The sequence below is a fragment of the Suricata suricatta genome, chromosome 1, assembly GCF_006229205.1.
Source record: "Suricata suricatta isolate VVHF042 chromosome 1, meerkat_22Aug2017_6uvM2_HiC, whole genome shotgun sequence".
Lineage (NCBI taxonomy): Eukaryota > Metazoa > Chordata > Mammalia > Carnivora > Herpestidae > Suricata > Suricata suricatta.
Genome location: NC_043700.1, coordinates 176,109,363 through 176,127,270, shown reverse-complemented (window position 1 = coordinate 176,127,270; position 17,908 = coordinate 176,109,363). Strand labels below are relative to the sequence as shown.

The window sequence follows — 17,908 nt, the reverse complement described above, 5'->3', positions numbered from 1 at the left end:
TACGTGGGTGACCAGACTCCGTTATCTGCCAAGGCCAGGCAACGTGCAGTTACCTCCAAATGCATCTAAACACACATTGTTCTGTGCAGACAGAATGTTTTTGTCAAAACTTTCAGTTGGAACAAATATTGCAAAGCGGCCAGACTAGGTCTGTCCCAGGAGAAATTGACATGCATTTCTTTGGACGGGGACAGCCACCTCAGCCACATCGGTGGGATTGCCGAGTGACAGGATTAAAGGAGCTAGAAAGTGGCACTATGACCTAACGTAACTCTCAGATCTGCTGCACGCAGAGCCCTGGAATTGCGGACCAGCAGGAGAGAGAAGTCACTTCTTCCATGCAGCATCGCAGCATTCAAATAAATGCTCATCCACCTAGACTCTTCTCTGGCAGGAATGGGTAGTGAGCCTGCCCATCAAGCAGCACTGCCTGAAAGACAAAACCAGGTTCATAGATGCAGCTCAGAGGAGAGCAGGGTGTCCCTGCTAAGCATGTGCTGGCAAGACACAAGAGGATCCTGACATGAGAACATCTCTGGACAGAATCGGAATTGGCCAGGATCCCTGGACAGCCAGGAGAACTATGTCTGGAAAAGAGAAGCTCCAACTTCACATCTGAACAAATGAAATGGCACCCAGGGAAGCTAATGTCCTTAGGCCGAGAGCCCATGAAAAACCAAGGGCATTCCTACAATAAAGACACCCTTTTTCCTTACACAAGCACCCTTCAAAAGCAGAAATAAGCTTCTCGGAAATGACGGCAGAGAAGAGATTTAACCTGAGATCTTATTGCTTATAGCTCAGTACAGGTTCAATGCTTGGTACCTCAACAGAGAAGAAGAGGGTAGGTCTACATTCTTCCTGTGTAATCCCATGTAGGATTATCCCATGAGTCAATGAGAAGAGGGCTCCAAGAAACAGCAAAACCACATATGCCGGGTGTCACATATAGGCAAAAGTGTGCTAGCCCTTCTGGCTGGACAGAAATATCATTCTCAGAAAGAAAGGTCACTAGGCCTAAAATGGTGCAAAATGGTTTTCATCCAATGGAGTCCCATATACTTTGCCAGGCACACAACATTCCAATCACGTCTGCCTTGGACTTGGGTTAAAGAACTTTCTGCTGACGGCTTTGCACTCCTCCCTGAGGTTGGCTTCCTCTTCTCTTCCCTCAGCAATTCCAAGGAGCAAACTGCTGTTTTCCTTAATATGCTATGTGTAGAAAACCATCAAGCTCAGGTCTCCCAATTTCGAATGTTCTGCTCCACTGTCCTGCACTTGTTGGACCCTGTGCCTGGGCTCTTTGTTTGGAATGGACGGCCCGAGTGACTAGAGGAAATGCTCTCCAAAGGCACCTGGGTAGCGAGGTCAGTTAAGCATCTGACTTCGGCTCAGGTCATGATCTCACTGCTCATGGGTTCGAGCCCCGTGTTGGCCTCTGTGCTGGAGCTTGCTTCAGATTCTGTGTCTCCCTTTCTCTCTGCCCCTTCCCCACTTGCACTCTATCTCTCTCTGAAAAATGAATAAATGTTAAAAAATATATTTTTTAAATGCTTTCCAGAAAAATTCCACATCAAGGTGAAGGCCTTCCTGAAAATGATAAGTGCACCAATTCAGAGAAGGGTAGAATTGATCTATTAGCGATGTCCAGGATGACAAGCAGATGGCGAAAGTCCCTGCTTTGCTGCCGCTACCACACAGCTTATCTAACTTGATTTTAACAACCTGTCTTTATCACTAACCATGAGCTTCATGATGCCATGGACTATGTTTACTCTAAACGACCGCCTCTCCAAACACTGGCAAGGACATGAGCATGATAGTGGGTGACAATAATTATCTTTTGATGTGGATGGGCAAATAAGTAATAAAAGAACTTTTAAAAACAGGAAGCATGAAGCAATGTGAAAATATGCAAAAGTTGGAAACCATATGAGAAAATGTGACCACCTGTATCACAAGTGATACGGAATGAAAAGACCGGTGGGGATAATAATCCTCACTAACAGCTGTCTTCTAAGGCACTGACTGTCCTGAGGTTTTGAGTTAGCAACTTGATGGCATAAACCACCACGCTTGCAGAGACAGACTGTCTTCAGGCCATTTGAGGAAGATGAGGATGGAACACACCTAAGAATTTCTCAAAAGTGAACAAATACTGCATGTCAGTTTCTACTCTCGCCTCGGTGCAGAAACGTCAGTCTCCATGGAAGGTGGCATCTGCCATTGCTCCCTAGCTCTTGGTGAGGACACTTCATCTGCCTTCTCTTCTCCTTTCAGTAAGTTGCAGTTTGGATTCAATAATTTCTTTTCTTCATCTTTTCTAAATCCTCCAGACCAGGAGAGTTCACCCAAAATGCCCAGCTTTCACCAGTCATCTGGTAATGAATTAAGAGTTAACTGAGGTGCAGAGACAACAAGAAAGCTTGCCAGCATCGAGCTAGAGAATTTCATGACAATTAGCGCTGATTTGCGCTCCAAGAATAGATGAAAAAAATGGTTTTAAAGGAGCACAAAAAAAGCTACTCACACATATACAACCCAAAAAAAGCTTTCTAGCACTGGCTGCAAATGATACCATTGGATGACAGAAAAAACACACCAGATTAGCCAATTAGCATTCACCCAAGAAAAACAAGTGCTTTAGAGGGAGGGAAGAAAAGGGACCCATCATCACGAATATCAACTTTACAATGGCCCTGACTGTTTATCTACCCAAAGGAAGTGCTACCTCCCTACTTTTTTGTGACCCTCTCGACAATCGCGGGGGAAAAAAATGTTAGTTCAACATTATCACAAGCCTGAATAGGACTCTATTTATGTGACAAGTTGACAACATACAATTTCATGCTTGTTGAACTGATCGGTGTTATATATTCACTGTGAATATTAGGAAGGCTCACCATTATAAATATGAAACAGTATACACTTATTCAAAATAACTCCAGCAGTGGGAATTTATAGCTTGGTTGTTTGTGTCCTTATGAAGTCTAAATGCTGCCTTAAGAAGCTGCAGCATGCACAAACAGATGTGCAGTGTGACTGCGACCAAAATGGATTGGCGATGACCTATGTGAGAACGGGCTATTACATTCTGGTCTGCATGGCAGCTGACACTGGTTTGTATTTAGATATGTGACTGTTGAGAACACTGTGTCCTTAAAGCTCTGTTTAAACATGGGCCAAGGCATTTGTCTGCTGGACTAATTATTTTACCACCCTTCTATGGCAAGTATCACTTTTTCGCTTTCCTTAAAAAAAAAAGGAAAAGAAAAGAAAAGAAATGTGAATGTGTATGCACACACACAGGCAGGCATTTCCACTATGCTGCCTCAAGTTACAGCAAGTACTTTAAACCTTGGTCATGTCAGGTGAATGTTGGCAACAGTTCCGGAATGCCTGCATAACAGGATTGTACCATTTTCTCGATCAGGTGCCTGGGAACCAGACAAGGCCACAAACCATCAAATCAGAAGCTGTCCCTGGCCCCTGTTTTGGGTGAGGTTTTTTCCCCTCTTCTTCCCCCTCCCTACCCTCCCTCTCTTTTCCCTCAGCGAGTTTCAACCAATTTGCAAGTGTTCGCTTCCACAAGGACAAATTTGGAAGAGTGAAGAACAACACAATTTATCCAAATGTGGAAGGAAATGAAGGAACCAGGCACCTTGCTGGAGCTAGATATCAAGAATTTGCATAAGTAGTTTTTCCAACAACAGAGGTGCTATTCGGAACAAAATAAATTGCTTGTACTGTATGCAAGGAGCAAACCTTGACCAGGTTTGTGGTTCCTTGCCCTGCTCGTGTTTCTTAAGTACACCCAAATATTCTTGCTCAGAAGCTCAGGTTAGTTGTCCTCTGTAGGTAGACCTGAAAAGGTAATTGTTGGTTTATTTGTTATTTCATTATTTATTTTCAGGTTGACCTCAAAAGGCTGCTGTTTACATAGGAGTCTTCAACATTTTTATCTGGCAATTAAGAAAGTTAAGTCCCCAACATGTGAGATTTAAGTCAAGCTGTTCTAGGATTGTTTAGTGATTCTTTTGTGTCCTCATGTTTGTTTGTTTGCTTAATACTGGGTAACACTTCTCCCTCTTGTTTTGAGATTCAGCAAAGGATTTGGTGATGGGAATCCTGGTTTGGAAACATTTTAATTACAGTGTCTTGGAACTTCCCCCTTGTAACAAAGTTTGCTATCCAAAAATCTGCATCTCTCTCTACTTTTCCTGTTGGACTAAGGTGGTGGTGTCGGCCCGTCTAGGAAATCCAATCCCCAAGATAACATAATCACATACGTTCATTTCTCAGGGACCTTGGTGGTTCTTATCTGCTTGCTTTTATAATCTCTTGTGAACAGCCAGGAATAGCAATTTGTGGCCTGTTTGTAAAGACATCTTAGTCTGAACCTGGCCTTCTCCTCTTTTATCACGCGGTGATAGTCTGCAGCTAAATCCCATTCGCCACATCACAATTTGCTCCGAGCTCCATTTTAGAATAATGTAAGTATTCCCTGCATGCATGGAACATATCAAACATGTAATGGAGGGCAATTATCATTTCAATGAACTATTTATTAATAGAAGATGGCTTGTGTGCTTTGCTTAGATTTATTGATATGCTGCCCGCTGTATGTTGTAGCTTGCAGCTAGTGAGTTCATGGTCATCAGCATCTCAGACAAGGAGGTCTGTGGCTCACACAGTCCTGGTTCTGTGTGCTTTGCTCAACTCCGTTTTACCACAATATCACCTAGAACATTAAACACGATGCTCGAGTTCTGTGTTAAATCACAATTGTTTCCTATTAAGTGTTCCAAGCTACCCATTTTTATTAACAGTTACTTTATTAAATCCTTAATAACATAGATAGAATAGTTAGTTAATTTGTGTGTTGAGCCATGGATGTTAATTTGTAAACATAATAACATACTGCAATCATTTGCATAATAGCATTTTAATCTTTTTAGTAAAAGCTGTAATTCCCTACAAAGTACACTGCAGCAGAAACTAAGTGACTATTGGTAATAATACAAAAGGCCTTAAAATTCTGATCCTATTATAGTGTTGGAACATACCCAAACTGCTTCCATAATCTCTGAAATGTTACTGTTCTCTGATTTAGGTGTCTGTGTCAAGAATAAAAATGAAGTATAACTGGCATCAGTAGACGATTTCCTAAATGTAATTTAGTATTCACTAAGCACCAGCACTTTGCAAATAGCTCTGAGGCTTTCCTTCAAAGTTCAGAGCTCCAGTTGTGCACATGGTGTGAGGAACACCAAGGAACTCACTCTAAACTTAGTTGTGCTGCACACGGGACTCTGAGAAATGGTGCTGATTTGGCACAAGGAAGGGCATCAACCAGCAAGGATTTGGCTACTGCGTCTCCTCCCTCCTCCCTACCCTATCAGACTGCTTGGAGCTCCTTGAAGTGACTGCTGTAAAGCACAAGTTTTGGAGAGAATGAAAATGGGGAGGGGGAGAATAGTTAAGGAAGAAACATCTAGGGGGTAAATAAAGACTCTACAGGAGGCTTGGTCGCTAGAGCCAATTAACACCAATCACAAGACTGGCAAAAAAAAAAAAAAAGTAAAACGTAGTTGTTTCAAAGTCAGGCCAAGTCATTTTACGCAAGATCTGGTAATTCATTAACCCATCTGGCTGCAAACCCTGAATGAATAACTTGCAGTAGTAATGGAGATGGGCAGGTCTACAAGGTAATCGTGTTTAGAATCTCAGACTATGCAAATTGTTCTATCACTTTGGAACAGAAAAGGCCCAAAAGTATCTCCTCCCATCATTGTTTTGGGACAAGTGGTGTAATGGATAAGAAGCCATTTATCTTCATAAAATTTTGCCCTTGGCAACAACAAGAGGATGTATTTCATTGTGTATCTCTCTTCCTCTTTCCCCAGTTCTCATCATAGCTACTTGTAGTCAGTATCTGTGTCGGGCTACGGGAGAATACGGTACCGTGCCTTGTTTTCAAAACTATACCTCAGAGCACACAATCTTGAAAGTAACCTCACAGGTTAAAGAAAAAGAAGAAGAAATGGTCCTTACAAAATTGTTTTACATCACAGGCAATTCATTTTATAAAACCCACAATAAAAGTTTTCATTGCTAAAAGAATAGGCATGTAATTATAGGGACAAATTAACCTTATTAAAAACGTGAAGTCTGGGGTAAGGAACAGTAGAAGAACAATTTGGCTTTCTGTTTAACAATGTGATCTTTAAAGTTCATCTTTTTATCTGCTTCGTGTGTTGATCTCATTCAGAGGTGAGCCATCTGCTGGGCTGTGTCTCCACGACATTGCATATAGATGGGGACATGGACAAATAGATACGACATATGTGTAAGGTTACTATACAAGCACACACCGTAGTTATGCAAATAGACAGTCTGTCCAATCCAACATCCTGACTCTTGATTACTTTAACCTACACTAATATCTTTCAAGTAAATCTAAGGGGCAATGAGCCACTTTTTCCTGATTCCTCTCTAGGTTTTCCTCCTTGTGAATGTGGGTATACACTTTTCTGGCCCCAAAGAAATCTAGACAGAGTCATTTTTAGTTAAATGATCCACTTAAATGAATCCAGAAGATGGGGAAAACCTAAGCTATGCCCATAAAATGGCTCACCCACATCTGAGAACACCTACAGTATCTGGCATGAAATAATTGGCCTCTACTCAGAAAAACACAAAATGGTACATTCTACAATCATTGTGCCTAATTAAACATATAGATTCTCACTTTCCAAATTGCAAATGGCTAAGGACTGGATCGACTTCCGTGAAAAATAGCAGCCAACCTCATCTCCTGTAACCACAACTTACATTAACAAAAGCAGCCACCAGGAGAGTTAGTGATGGTAAGAGACGGTCATGTACCAGCACCTGCGAGCAACTTACTATTTATTAGTGATGGGTTGATGTCAGTAGTCATAGCCATGTGTGTCAGAACTCCTAAGCCCTATTTTTCCAACGGTCAGCATAATGACAGGGAGGAAATAGGGTGATAAACCAGATGTTCCCAAGATAAAGCAAGAAGTCTAAAATAGTCTTTAACTGAGGTGTGTAGATGAACACACACAACACACACACACACACACACACACACACACACACACCACTCTAGTCTCCCTCAAGATAAGCCGACAGTAGAGGTTGAAAATAAAGTAGCATGCAGGCTGGGTCAGATTGTTGCTTCCTGATTTGTGACTCTCCAAGATGAACATCTAACTGATTTACACCCAGAATTTGAAATTTTGTGGTAGATTACAAAGGCAAAGATAAGTACAACATAAATTTTTAAAATACTCCATAAGTCTCCATGAGTTTCAACATTTTTCAATGTTCTTATGTTACAGCCAATTATCTCCCCACTTAAATGGCTATTATTTTCTTCCTTGAAGTTGATGTTCTCCGTTAAGTGTCATTGCCAAGTGTGGCAAAAATCTGGTAGGGGGCTGTAAATTTCATTCAAATGACAAACATTTATTGATTGCAAATGGGAAGTCCCAGAAATCTGAAAGAAGTGATTATTGTAAACTAATTCAGTGTCTCCAAATTACAAAGGGAAATTTATTCTCCTGATGATTAAATTAAGGTAAGGGTGCTTTGATGCATATTTTTTCTCTGTTGTTTTGTTAAAATTCCAAGAGGTTTGCCATTCATAGAAAAGTCTGTCTGACCACAGACACAGTCAGGAGCAGGAATTCATTACCATGGAAGGCTGCAGAATTTCCTCCAAGGAGACAAGTGAAAAAAAGCAGACACCACGTAAATTTGTGGATTGGGTTAAATATGTTCTGCCCCTGAGGCAGCAGAGAGATGGAGAGCCCCTTTGTAAAATGACTCACATGTCTTAAGAAACTACTTCGGCTCCTAAAGGTGAGCAGAAATATAACTGGGAAGATGTCCGTGAAGTTCTGGGTCTCTTTGGGATATTTTTGAGTTAGCATTCTTTGCCACCTCCCTCTCTAACCTAACTCATATTCATCAGAGCTGATGGAATTTTCCTTCAAGGTGCTTCAAGTCTTTGTTCCCTGGACACCATCCCCTCTGCTGTCACCTTGTCCCTTCCCTGCATCTGCATTGCATGGTGTTTGAAATGCAGCAGGGTCGGCTGTCCAGTTCTGTCCCATTTCTTCTACTTTCTGCTCATCCACAGCTCTTACAACCACCAGAATGAATATCCTTAAATACCGTCTTCATCACTGGGCTCTCCTGCTAGAAATCTTCACTTGCACCCCAATCCCTACAACGTAAACTGTAAATGCTCCCAACTGGTTTCTCATGGAGTGCCATAATTTTGTACCCACCCTAAATCCAAACCTACTTCTCCTACTGCTGTGTTCCCCTCAGTATATGTTTTACTTCAGGTGAATCAAGCATCTCACTTTCATGCCCCCTGTACAAAAACACTTCAAATACTTCACTTTTATTCTCATATTAGCCTTGGTGATGTCATTCTTTCAGCTTCCCTCCCAGCTAGGATACACACACACACACGCATACACACATATATATAACATATATAATATAATAAAATATGTAACCCCATGTACTTAAATATACATTTACACATATACATAAATATACAGTCTTACATTTAATTGCTAATCTATAAACATATACATATATACACACATGTGTGTATGTAATCTTTTATTGTTTGCTAATTGTTTCACATTTCTTTATTTGACCTCCCAAATTAGGCTTAAGGTTCTTTAGGAAATAGATCCTTTCTGCTTTATATGTAATCTTCACATTACCTGATGCAGTTCACATCATCATTAAATGTATCATGGTCCATTCATTCATTATGTTGCAAATATTTCTGAGCACTTACTTTCTGATGTTTTCTAACAAAACATCTAGAAAAACTTCAGGGAACAAGACAAGCAAGGTCCTTGCTCCCAAAATGCTCACAATCACCGGAATAGACAATTTTTTTAACTCTTTGATAAGTATATACTATACGCCCATTTTAGAGAAAAAAATGAGAATACAATTGAAAGTCACAAGAAGAAATATAAAATCATTTACATTCTCACCAGAATAATTAAGTATTCTTGAAAGCTCCAATCGTAATTCCCTTGTTAGCATAATAGAACACCTTAGGAACAGATAACAGGAAATGACCCCTACTCTGACTCCCACAAAAGTTCACAGTATCAGACCTTACACAGAGGCCCCGTAATCAACTGACATGAATGGTGGTTGTAGCCATGAGCTCCTCTCTGCCCACTCGCAAAGGCAGGCCTCAGAACATATCATGAGTAATGACCTACAGACAACTACGTTCTCACTTGCCATGTTGGAAAGCACTCCAAGTAGCTGCATTCAGAAGTAAAAGACAAATGAATGAAAGATGCTCGTTCGGTTGTATCCAGGAGGCATCGAAAGCAGATGTTCAAATAAAGAAGGGAGAAGGTGGCCCACGGTGACCCAGGAGGGCCAGTGTGCTATTTACACTAATTCCATGCCACCCATCCTTACATACTGCCATGCTGTAAAAGTCCTCCTTTATTCTCCTCCTCCAAACAATGCACAAAGGCAAGAGAGGGAAGGAAGTTATGTTGCAATATTCTGGAACATAAATCTTGCTACCAACCGGTCCAGAGACAGCATCCTGTTTTCCTGACACACGGATTAGATTCACAGGAGGCTGCACTTATAAAAGCCTGCGTCCTGTTTTTTTCTAAGGAGCTTCTGAGTAATACCTGGTCACTTGCATTTACACCTCCAACATAGGTTGTGTGTCCTATGTCTCAATCGACATGGACAACTGCGGGTTGGCACCCCTTGCTGTCACGGAGGAATTCACTCTTTCCCAAACTGTGACATTCAATGACATTCTTCTTTTCTTCTCAAGTCAGATAAAAATTAAAATTCGATTGAAACGTACGAAAGAGGTCAAAAGAAGGAATTTCTATTTACTTATAAGGTTTTAACATTCTGCTATACGATCTGTAAACAACCCATATCCTATCTGTATCTCTAAATGCCCCTTGCTTTCTGCTCTGATTAGAATTCAGCAACCCTGTGGCCAGTTTCCAGTGGTGTCATCCATGTGTTACTTGAGTCAGGGAAAGTGTTTCACTCACTCCTCAGTGCCCTATTTTATTCTGGGAACCTGAGGTAGATAATGCTTGTTATTGGTAGATCAGAGGTGGCAGAAACCGTGACTATTTGGCCTGCTCAAGTACAAAGACTTCACAAATGTGATGAGGCAGGGCTTTGAGAACTGGAAGAAAGTGAGCACGGGGTAAAGTCCGTGGGGAGAGGCTTAAAGGCACAGGCTCTGGGAAGGGCTTCAGGGAGATGCAGGAAACCACAGGAAGCTGCAGCCCTTCAAGGGTTACTGTGTTGCATGCGGACCTTCCCCACAGGGGAAGACACAATTTTTGAATTCCACCTATGCCCCACGCACACTTTTTCTTTTTCCTGTTATAGAAAAGATGTCTGAGTTTAACGCTAGAGGGCAAAGAGTAGAGGCATTCTGGCTATATGCAAATGGTCAGGAAGCTGGGGCCGTGTGTCACAGGATTGCCACATATGGCCTTACCCTTTGCACAGACAATGGGGAATGAGTTTTGTGACATCAGAGAAAACTGTTACAGTTATCTAAATGGTCACTTCTGCTGTCACTAAGAGAATTCCTGACATCTCAGTCCCAAGGCTCCGAGCATCTCCATAATTTTATATGGCTTCTGATTTTTTTGCATATTTTTGACTGTTTATTTTAGTTTTGAGAGAGAGAGAGAGAGAGAGAGAGAGAGAGAGAGAGTGAGCATGAGCTGGGGAGGTGCAGAGAGAGAGAGGGAGACACAAAATCTGAAGCAGGCTCCAGGCTCCACACTGTGAGCACAGAGCCTGGTGCGGTGCTCAACCCCACAAACCGTGAGATGGTGACCTGAGCTGAAGTCGGACACTTAACCAACTGAGTCAGCCAGGCGCCCCAGCTTCTGATCCTTCATATCCTGTGTCTTAACTCTGTCGTCTCTCTGGAAGCTGACTAGTTCATCTTTAGCGTTTTAGCAAAGAGAATTTCATGACTTTTTTTTTAGGGTTTCTCAACCTCAGCACTATTCTCATTTGGGGCCGAATAGCTCTTTGCTGTGGGAAGCTGTCCCGTGTGCGGTGTCTAGCCACAAGATGCCAGGAGCATCTTCTTGCCTTCAGTCCTAACACTCAAACATATCTCCAGACACCGCTAAATGTCCCTTCGGGTGCAAAATTGCTTTTGGTTGAGAGTCACTGGCTTAAAATGAGCTAATGAGAAATTAAATTAAATGAACCTTGTGTTTTAGAGCATTGAAAACAATTCTATCAGTGGTAGAAAGTTATACAAGGAAGCAAAAGGGGTATCTTCCTGTAGATTAAAGCATCTATATATAACTAGTTGCTGAACCAAGTCTCCTCAAGGTGTAAATGAGAAGTACCTCATGCAGGTGCCACAACATGAAATATGGGGACACAAGGTCATGGGGAAGGAATTTTTTTTGAAACCAGCCCCCCAGGGAGGCGCTGACTCCCATGCCATACCCTACCCCCACCTTTCAGTTATTCCCTACCCATCACCTACAAAATGCATGGCAATCACCCAAAATGGAATACCAATTTTTAGATAAGAGGTCTGTAGAGATGGACATTTTTAAAAGTACTGTTTATTTAATGCAGCATGACTTAAAACGGGCCTGTCGCCTGACGAGTGTACTGAATGAGGAATGTTCAATTTACCAGTTCTAACCGGCCAAGTCCTCACATGAACTTTCGAAGACCCGGCTGAGAAGCCTGGGAACTGTGACTAACCACAGACTTTCAGTGCCTCTTCTCCTCAGCCCTCACTCCCTCACCTTGAGGCCTTTTCCAAGACTCTGTTCAGACATATTAGAAACTCTTAGCTGTGGACAGAACTTAAAGCCACCTCGGCTCCCCAGATATCCCTGCTTTCATGTCAACCAACACTGAAAGGAACAAGTCTGTTCTATTTTTAAACATATTCAGCAAAGCAGCAGCTTGATATGTCTTTGTAAATGATGGTTGTCACCCAACCTCACCAGACCTCTATTTTTATCAGTGATATGGTCTTGGAAGTCAGATCAATTTGGGGTTGAAATCCCTGGCCTTTATTTGTCGACTGTGTGATTTTGGGGGAATCGCTTCACCTCTCTGAGACTCAGTGCCTGCATATGGAAAGTGGGAACGATATTAATGGTACCAAAAAAAAAAAAAAAGGCCGTTTTGAAGCATATGTGAGATGCCACTGGTGTCTCAAAACCTTGGCCATTGTTGTTGTCACTGTCACCGTCTTTAACATTACTACAATCCCACTTATTAGTCAACCCACACTTATCCAACACCTTCTGTGTGCTGGGTGCTGAAAAAACTCAGTAAATATTGTAAAATTGGTTTTCTTAATGACTCAATAAACATTTATTCAGTGCCTTTTATGTGCTGGGTGCTGGAAAAACTCAATAAATATTGTAAAATTGGCTTTCTTAATGACTTGAGATTTCAACCAAATACACTGAAGTTTAAGAATGTTTCTGCTGGTCGGATAAAAAAGGCATTTACAGTGCTTTGCGCGAAGCCTGGCACACATCGGGGGAAGATGTTAGACGATGATGGTGGTGCTAGTATGGAAGACTAGTTCGCTTGACAATCTTTATTCAATTCATTTGCCAGACGGCTCAGTGTTTGTCCCTATAAGGAACCATTTCTTCTTAAGTAAAGGAGTGCTGATCTTGTAAGAAAGAACGTCTTTTTGCAAAGTAACACTTTAATGGGAGTAGATTAACATTCCTTATTATAGGGTAGGCTTATAATAAGAGTCTAGAGACTGGGAGGTGATTTTCCCTATTGAAAGGTAAGCGAATTTTTACTAATTTGTAAGTAAATATTAGACTAGTTGGGTTTAAACGTTTCTATACTGTAGAGGACTCAGAGGTATGAGCAAAAATAACAATAATAAAACTACCCACTAACTTTGTGAGACAGATAAAGGTAGACATCTAATCTCTTGGATAAAAAAATGCATTCTTTTACATTTCACATTAATTTACATCAGGCACTTTTCTGTGGGAAACAGACAGGAACAAACAGGTTTAGACTTCTGTTCTTCTTTGTCACTAAAACTTCCACAACCCCTTAGTATTTCAACACAGTGTAATGCACTCTGATAGGGGCCCTTAGCCCCCTAGTTCACAAAACAACAAAAACAAATCCACTTATTTTGCAAACATTGTTCTTCCACAAAATAGCACGGGCCTACCTATGATAAGAAGTCTTTTGATGACAGCAAAATAAGAAGCCATTATGCTTTCAGGCTAATAATGATATTATGGCTCAAGCCAAGTTCAATGAGAAATTAATTTCCACCAAGAGATGCCCTTACCTCAAATATGTTTGAAGGCTCATTGTTGTACTGATTGGATATTATTTCTGATTGGTCACTGCACCACTTGAGTCCACCCAGAAAGCTGTCTGTATCCAAGTCGTTCACGTCGAGTTCAGAAAGGTCAAGTTCAGGAAGATCTGGGCAAAGAGGCTGGTCTTCACCAACCAGAGCAGCACACTGCAGGAGGCAGGGGGGAAAAAAAGCTTTCATTAACTGTAGGAATTTATTAAACTGCAATAGCATGTGATAGGAATTAAGCCTGGTTAATTCAACCACACCACCAAAGCTGGTTTCCAGGGTTTTAGCCACCAGGAAAAAAACATCCTAAATTCCTTTACTGACTTTGCTCTCAAAGAATACTTTGCTTGGTCCATTGCATCCAAAATTCTACCTCCAAATTCATGGTAAATTCCATGTTTCCATGAAGCCCTCTCTGATTCTTCCAGTTAGAAATCAACTGGATTTGGATCTTTTTGATGGTTAGCACTGAATGAGTTTCAGTGTGTTTTCCAGTTACCTCTAGGCAAAATTTTACTCTACCCTAAGAGTATAATCTCTGAGGGAAGGATACAAATTTGATTTTACCTTGAAATTGTCATCACACAAAATAGAAACAAAATAAGCAACTGTTAAATGAAAGATAAAAGCATAAGAACTCTACTAGGAAAACTTTCTCATTCACACTCCTCTTAACCATTATAATCCACATAATTCATTTAGCAACTAATGATGCAAGTCCTTTAACTTGTCTATGGTTCTCTTGAATTATTATTTAAATCTTGTAACTTGACTTTTCATGAGCCACAGCACTTCATCTTGAAGAGGTCAAAAGCAAGTTCCTTGAGATAAGGACAAAAGTCATAGTTTTTCTATATGATCTTTATATCTTTTACAATGTTTAACTTGCAAGTCAAGTATGTGTGTGGGGGGGGTGGTGGTGTATGATTGGGATCACTTGACATCTACCAAGGAAAAACCACGATTGTGCTCCACAACAGTTTTTTTCTTCATCATTTTATGTATTCCTAACCTATGCTCTGAGTGAATTCAAAAGAACTATTCTTCCAAATTTTTCAATGATTTCAATATAGTGAGAGGTTTAAAATAGCCTATACTATGACAGGGCCACTTTTCAGCAATGTTATGTCAGATTGAAACAGTCTTTCAGTCCCTTGCATGGAGTAGGAAGTCCTTTAATTGTCCCACACTGTGGCTTTTTGAAAGAGGTGGCCCACCTTATCAAAGAGGTGGTCTTCTCACCTCAAATCGGCAACCTGACTACTGATTTCCTCACGGCACACTGCGAAGAATCCTGCAGAAGTTTCCTACTGCAGGGCTCTGGTAATACCAGAGCCAGAAGGACTTTCTCCACCTGCAAACCAAGGTGTCTACATCAGAGCAGGCACGCACTCTGAAGTGGCACCCTCATGGCCCTACCTTCCAAGGTCAGGAGAGATGCTGTGGAGTTGTTTACATCCAGGCAGCAGTTGGGCCTGAAGCTCAAGATCCTGCTTGACATTTAGATTTTGAGTAAAATAAGTTTTATGCAGATCTTTTTTTTTCCTCAAGCACCCCTGTCATCCCTGGCAGGCTACATTACACGGGTCATATGCAGCCGCACGATCATAAGCACCATGCTGAGAAGTAGGTACTGGGTAACGGAGTCAGCAGTTGGTAAGGGGGGGCTGGGAGCAGCCTGAAGATGACTGATTCTTCGTTGAGACCACCAGGCCCCAGTAAGATCCCAAAATGCAGGCACGAAGGTAATGCAGAAAGAAAGGGCAATCCTCTCCACCTGAACTCTTTCCTTATCATTTTATTAGTCGTTTCATTTTTATTATCCAAGTTAGCCCAAAGTTGCAGATCGGTGTACTTGACTAGGTTTATAAGTAAGCAGAGGCTGGGCTGCGGAGAAGATTTTGTCCTGATACAATGTTTGCATTTTGTTATGGGTGTAACACTTCCCAGTCTCCACACTAGCTCATCTGCTTATCCTCCAAGGACAAACACCCACGATCAATTCAGACACTAGGGGATAACTTTTTCAAGGGTGCAGACCTCACTAGGATTTTATTGAGGGATAATCCTTAAACAAAAAAGCATAAACAACAAAAACAGTGACAAAAATAAAATGAAGGTGGAGAGCACAGGAGCCCTACATCTGGCTTCAGGGCCTGTCATGGAAAACGTAACTTAGAAACCATGCTTTGGAAGCCTGGTGTGTCCTACCGACTGGGGAACAACTTCTTGCTGCCTCTGTCTTTAACTTCCTTCTCCGGGCATGGCTTGTGCAAACCCCTTCACCCTTGCAAGTATGTGCATTTTTGAGTAACTTCTGAAAACCATTAAAAAGACCAGATCAAGTCCTGGCATTTTTCTATGCTGTCATTCACACATTCCTTTCCTCTCCTCCTCTTTCAGTCTCTGTTTTGCTCTTCCGTTATGGCTGAAAATGTGCCTGTGCTCTTGCCAATGTTGACATGCTAATAAAATCAGTGTTTCTGAATGTGGCATTATCCTGATAATCTAAAACACATTAATGGTAGCAGGTGTTCCCCTTATTAATTTATATTTGGCCTTTGCATGATGCCAGACTTCACAGTCCGAGCCCTGTAACTGTCCTCATCTGACTGATGATATTTACTGCTTCCCTATACATCTGTAACAGGTGTGCTCTCTTGCAGTCACCCAGACACATTCTACTGCCTCTCTGTAACTATGACAGCTATTTCACAACCGTAGCCTTGATTTTATAATAAGATTTAAGAGGATAAAGCAGTCACTAAACACAAAAGGCTAATTATTGTACGTTTTTTCACCCCAACAGACTTTTCTCTTAGTTAAGGAGCAGACAATAAATTAGCTTAACTGCACTGATGATAATGAATCATCATAATTAAGTATAATTCTCCATTAACCTTTTGGAGGTTTTTGTGCCATTGATGGTAAATTTTAAAGAGAGAGAGAAGAAAGAGTGGACTTGGCCACATTAATTATATTAATGAAAAAAGAATTCTTACTTCTTAGAAAAGAATTAGTGAGGACGGGGAAAGGGGAGCAGGGCCAGGGCGGGGCGCTGAGGGGGGGGCGGGCAGTAAAGAATGACAGTCTTAGTGGAGGCTCTGTCATGTGAATTGTCTCTATCAATCTTGGTAACCTTATTGTACATCACCTTCATTAAACGGTAAAACACTTGGGACTCTGAGTTGCTACAGTGATCTAGGCCTTTATTAACCACTGTGCTGTCCCGTCATTATGTACAAAAGGGCATAATAGGTTTTAGGATGACAGCAAACATGAATGATTCAAAAAATGAAAGCTGCCTCTGCTACCTGCTGCTCGTAATATGTTAGCCTGGCTGAGGTGATTCCCAGAGCTGCGGCCGCCAAGGCAAGGCTGCTCACAGCTCCCTGCTCCAGTGCAACAGAGAGGCGGCTGGCCAGTCTCAGCCGACAACTCAATCCACGGCTGGACGCTGAGCCCCGGAGCTCACCTCCTTCAGAAAAAACATAAAAGGGACACTGCTCTAAATGGTGCTGAGGCTGACTTGAAAATGACTACAGGAATTCCAGTGATTAAAAGAAATCCTCCACATCTCCAGATCAACTCTCAATAGCATCCAGAAGAAATACATGATGGAAAAATGAAACTACAGCAGCTGAGACCCACACGGCCGGCCAGACGGCCAGCCACAGGACGCTCCGGCCACCCCGAGACAATCAGGACTTTGACGCCACTTAGAACCCTGACTCACAGTAGCGACGGGACCTATGAATTAGCCGTATCTAGTCCACCTTACCTAGAAATCACAAGATAAAGACAATCAGGATCCGCAAGTACCATCTGCCAAGGCAGGAGAGAGCAGCCGGAGCCAACGTGTGCAAACCCAGTGAAGAGTTAAGGAGTCGGGGCATGCCTCGCTAGATAGGAGAAATGCATTCGCAGACGGCCCCGGCCAAATTATTTTCACTTTAGATGTGTATCGCCGCACCACATGGACATCTTATTTAATCAAATCACGTGTGGCTCTCGGTCCTCCCCCTCACCCTACGTGCCCCCGGCTCCCCAGAGGGAGCCCTAGCCCTCCGCCGGAGTCATTGTTAGCTGCTCCGATCTCCAGTGCAATGCAATTGGGCTCCATCTCCTTGCAGTCCACAGAAAGTTTCGCTTCTTTCCCAAGTTGCCCAAACTTTCTGAGAACATTCCATTGTGTTGAATGCAAACATGCCACGGTCCTCTATCCCCCCGTTAGGCACTGTAGGCTCCGGAGATTATGAAGAAACGGCTTTCTTTTCTCCCCCTGTATGAATTGTGGCCAGCAGAGACTGTGGAATTGATGTATTGCCGTCTATTTTTACACAAGCAGCGAACAGCCCCACACACAGCCCTGCATAAACTCCTCTCTCTGGCTTCAGGCAGCTCTCCGTGGTACAGAGAGATTTAACCATTGGCTTCCCTGCCACCGACGCTAATGGAAAACCTTGCAGCGTAAGGCATATATAT

The 17,908-nt window shown here is 42.0% G+C and overlaps 1 protein-coding gene across 3 annotated transcripts in view; it reads right to left on the bottom strand.

The window, feature by feature from the left end:
* Positions 1-17,908, bottom strand: part of PPARGC1A (PPARG coactivator 1 alpha) — a 640,252-nt gene that overhangs the window by 80,160 nt on the left and 542,184 nt on the right. For all 3 annotated transcript variants that reach the window (XM_029948064.1, XM_029948052.1, XM_029948060.1), the window contains one exon: positions 13,403-13,582. In XM_029948064.1, coding sequence (XP_029803924.1) covers positions 13,403-13,582 — 180 coding nt within the window. The remainder of the gene's footprint in view (positions 1-13,402; positions 13,583-17,908) is intronic.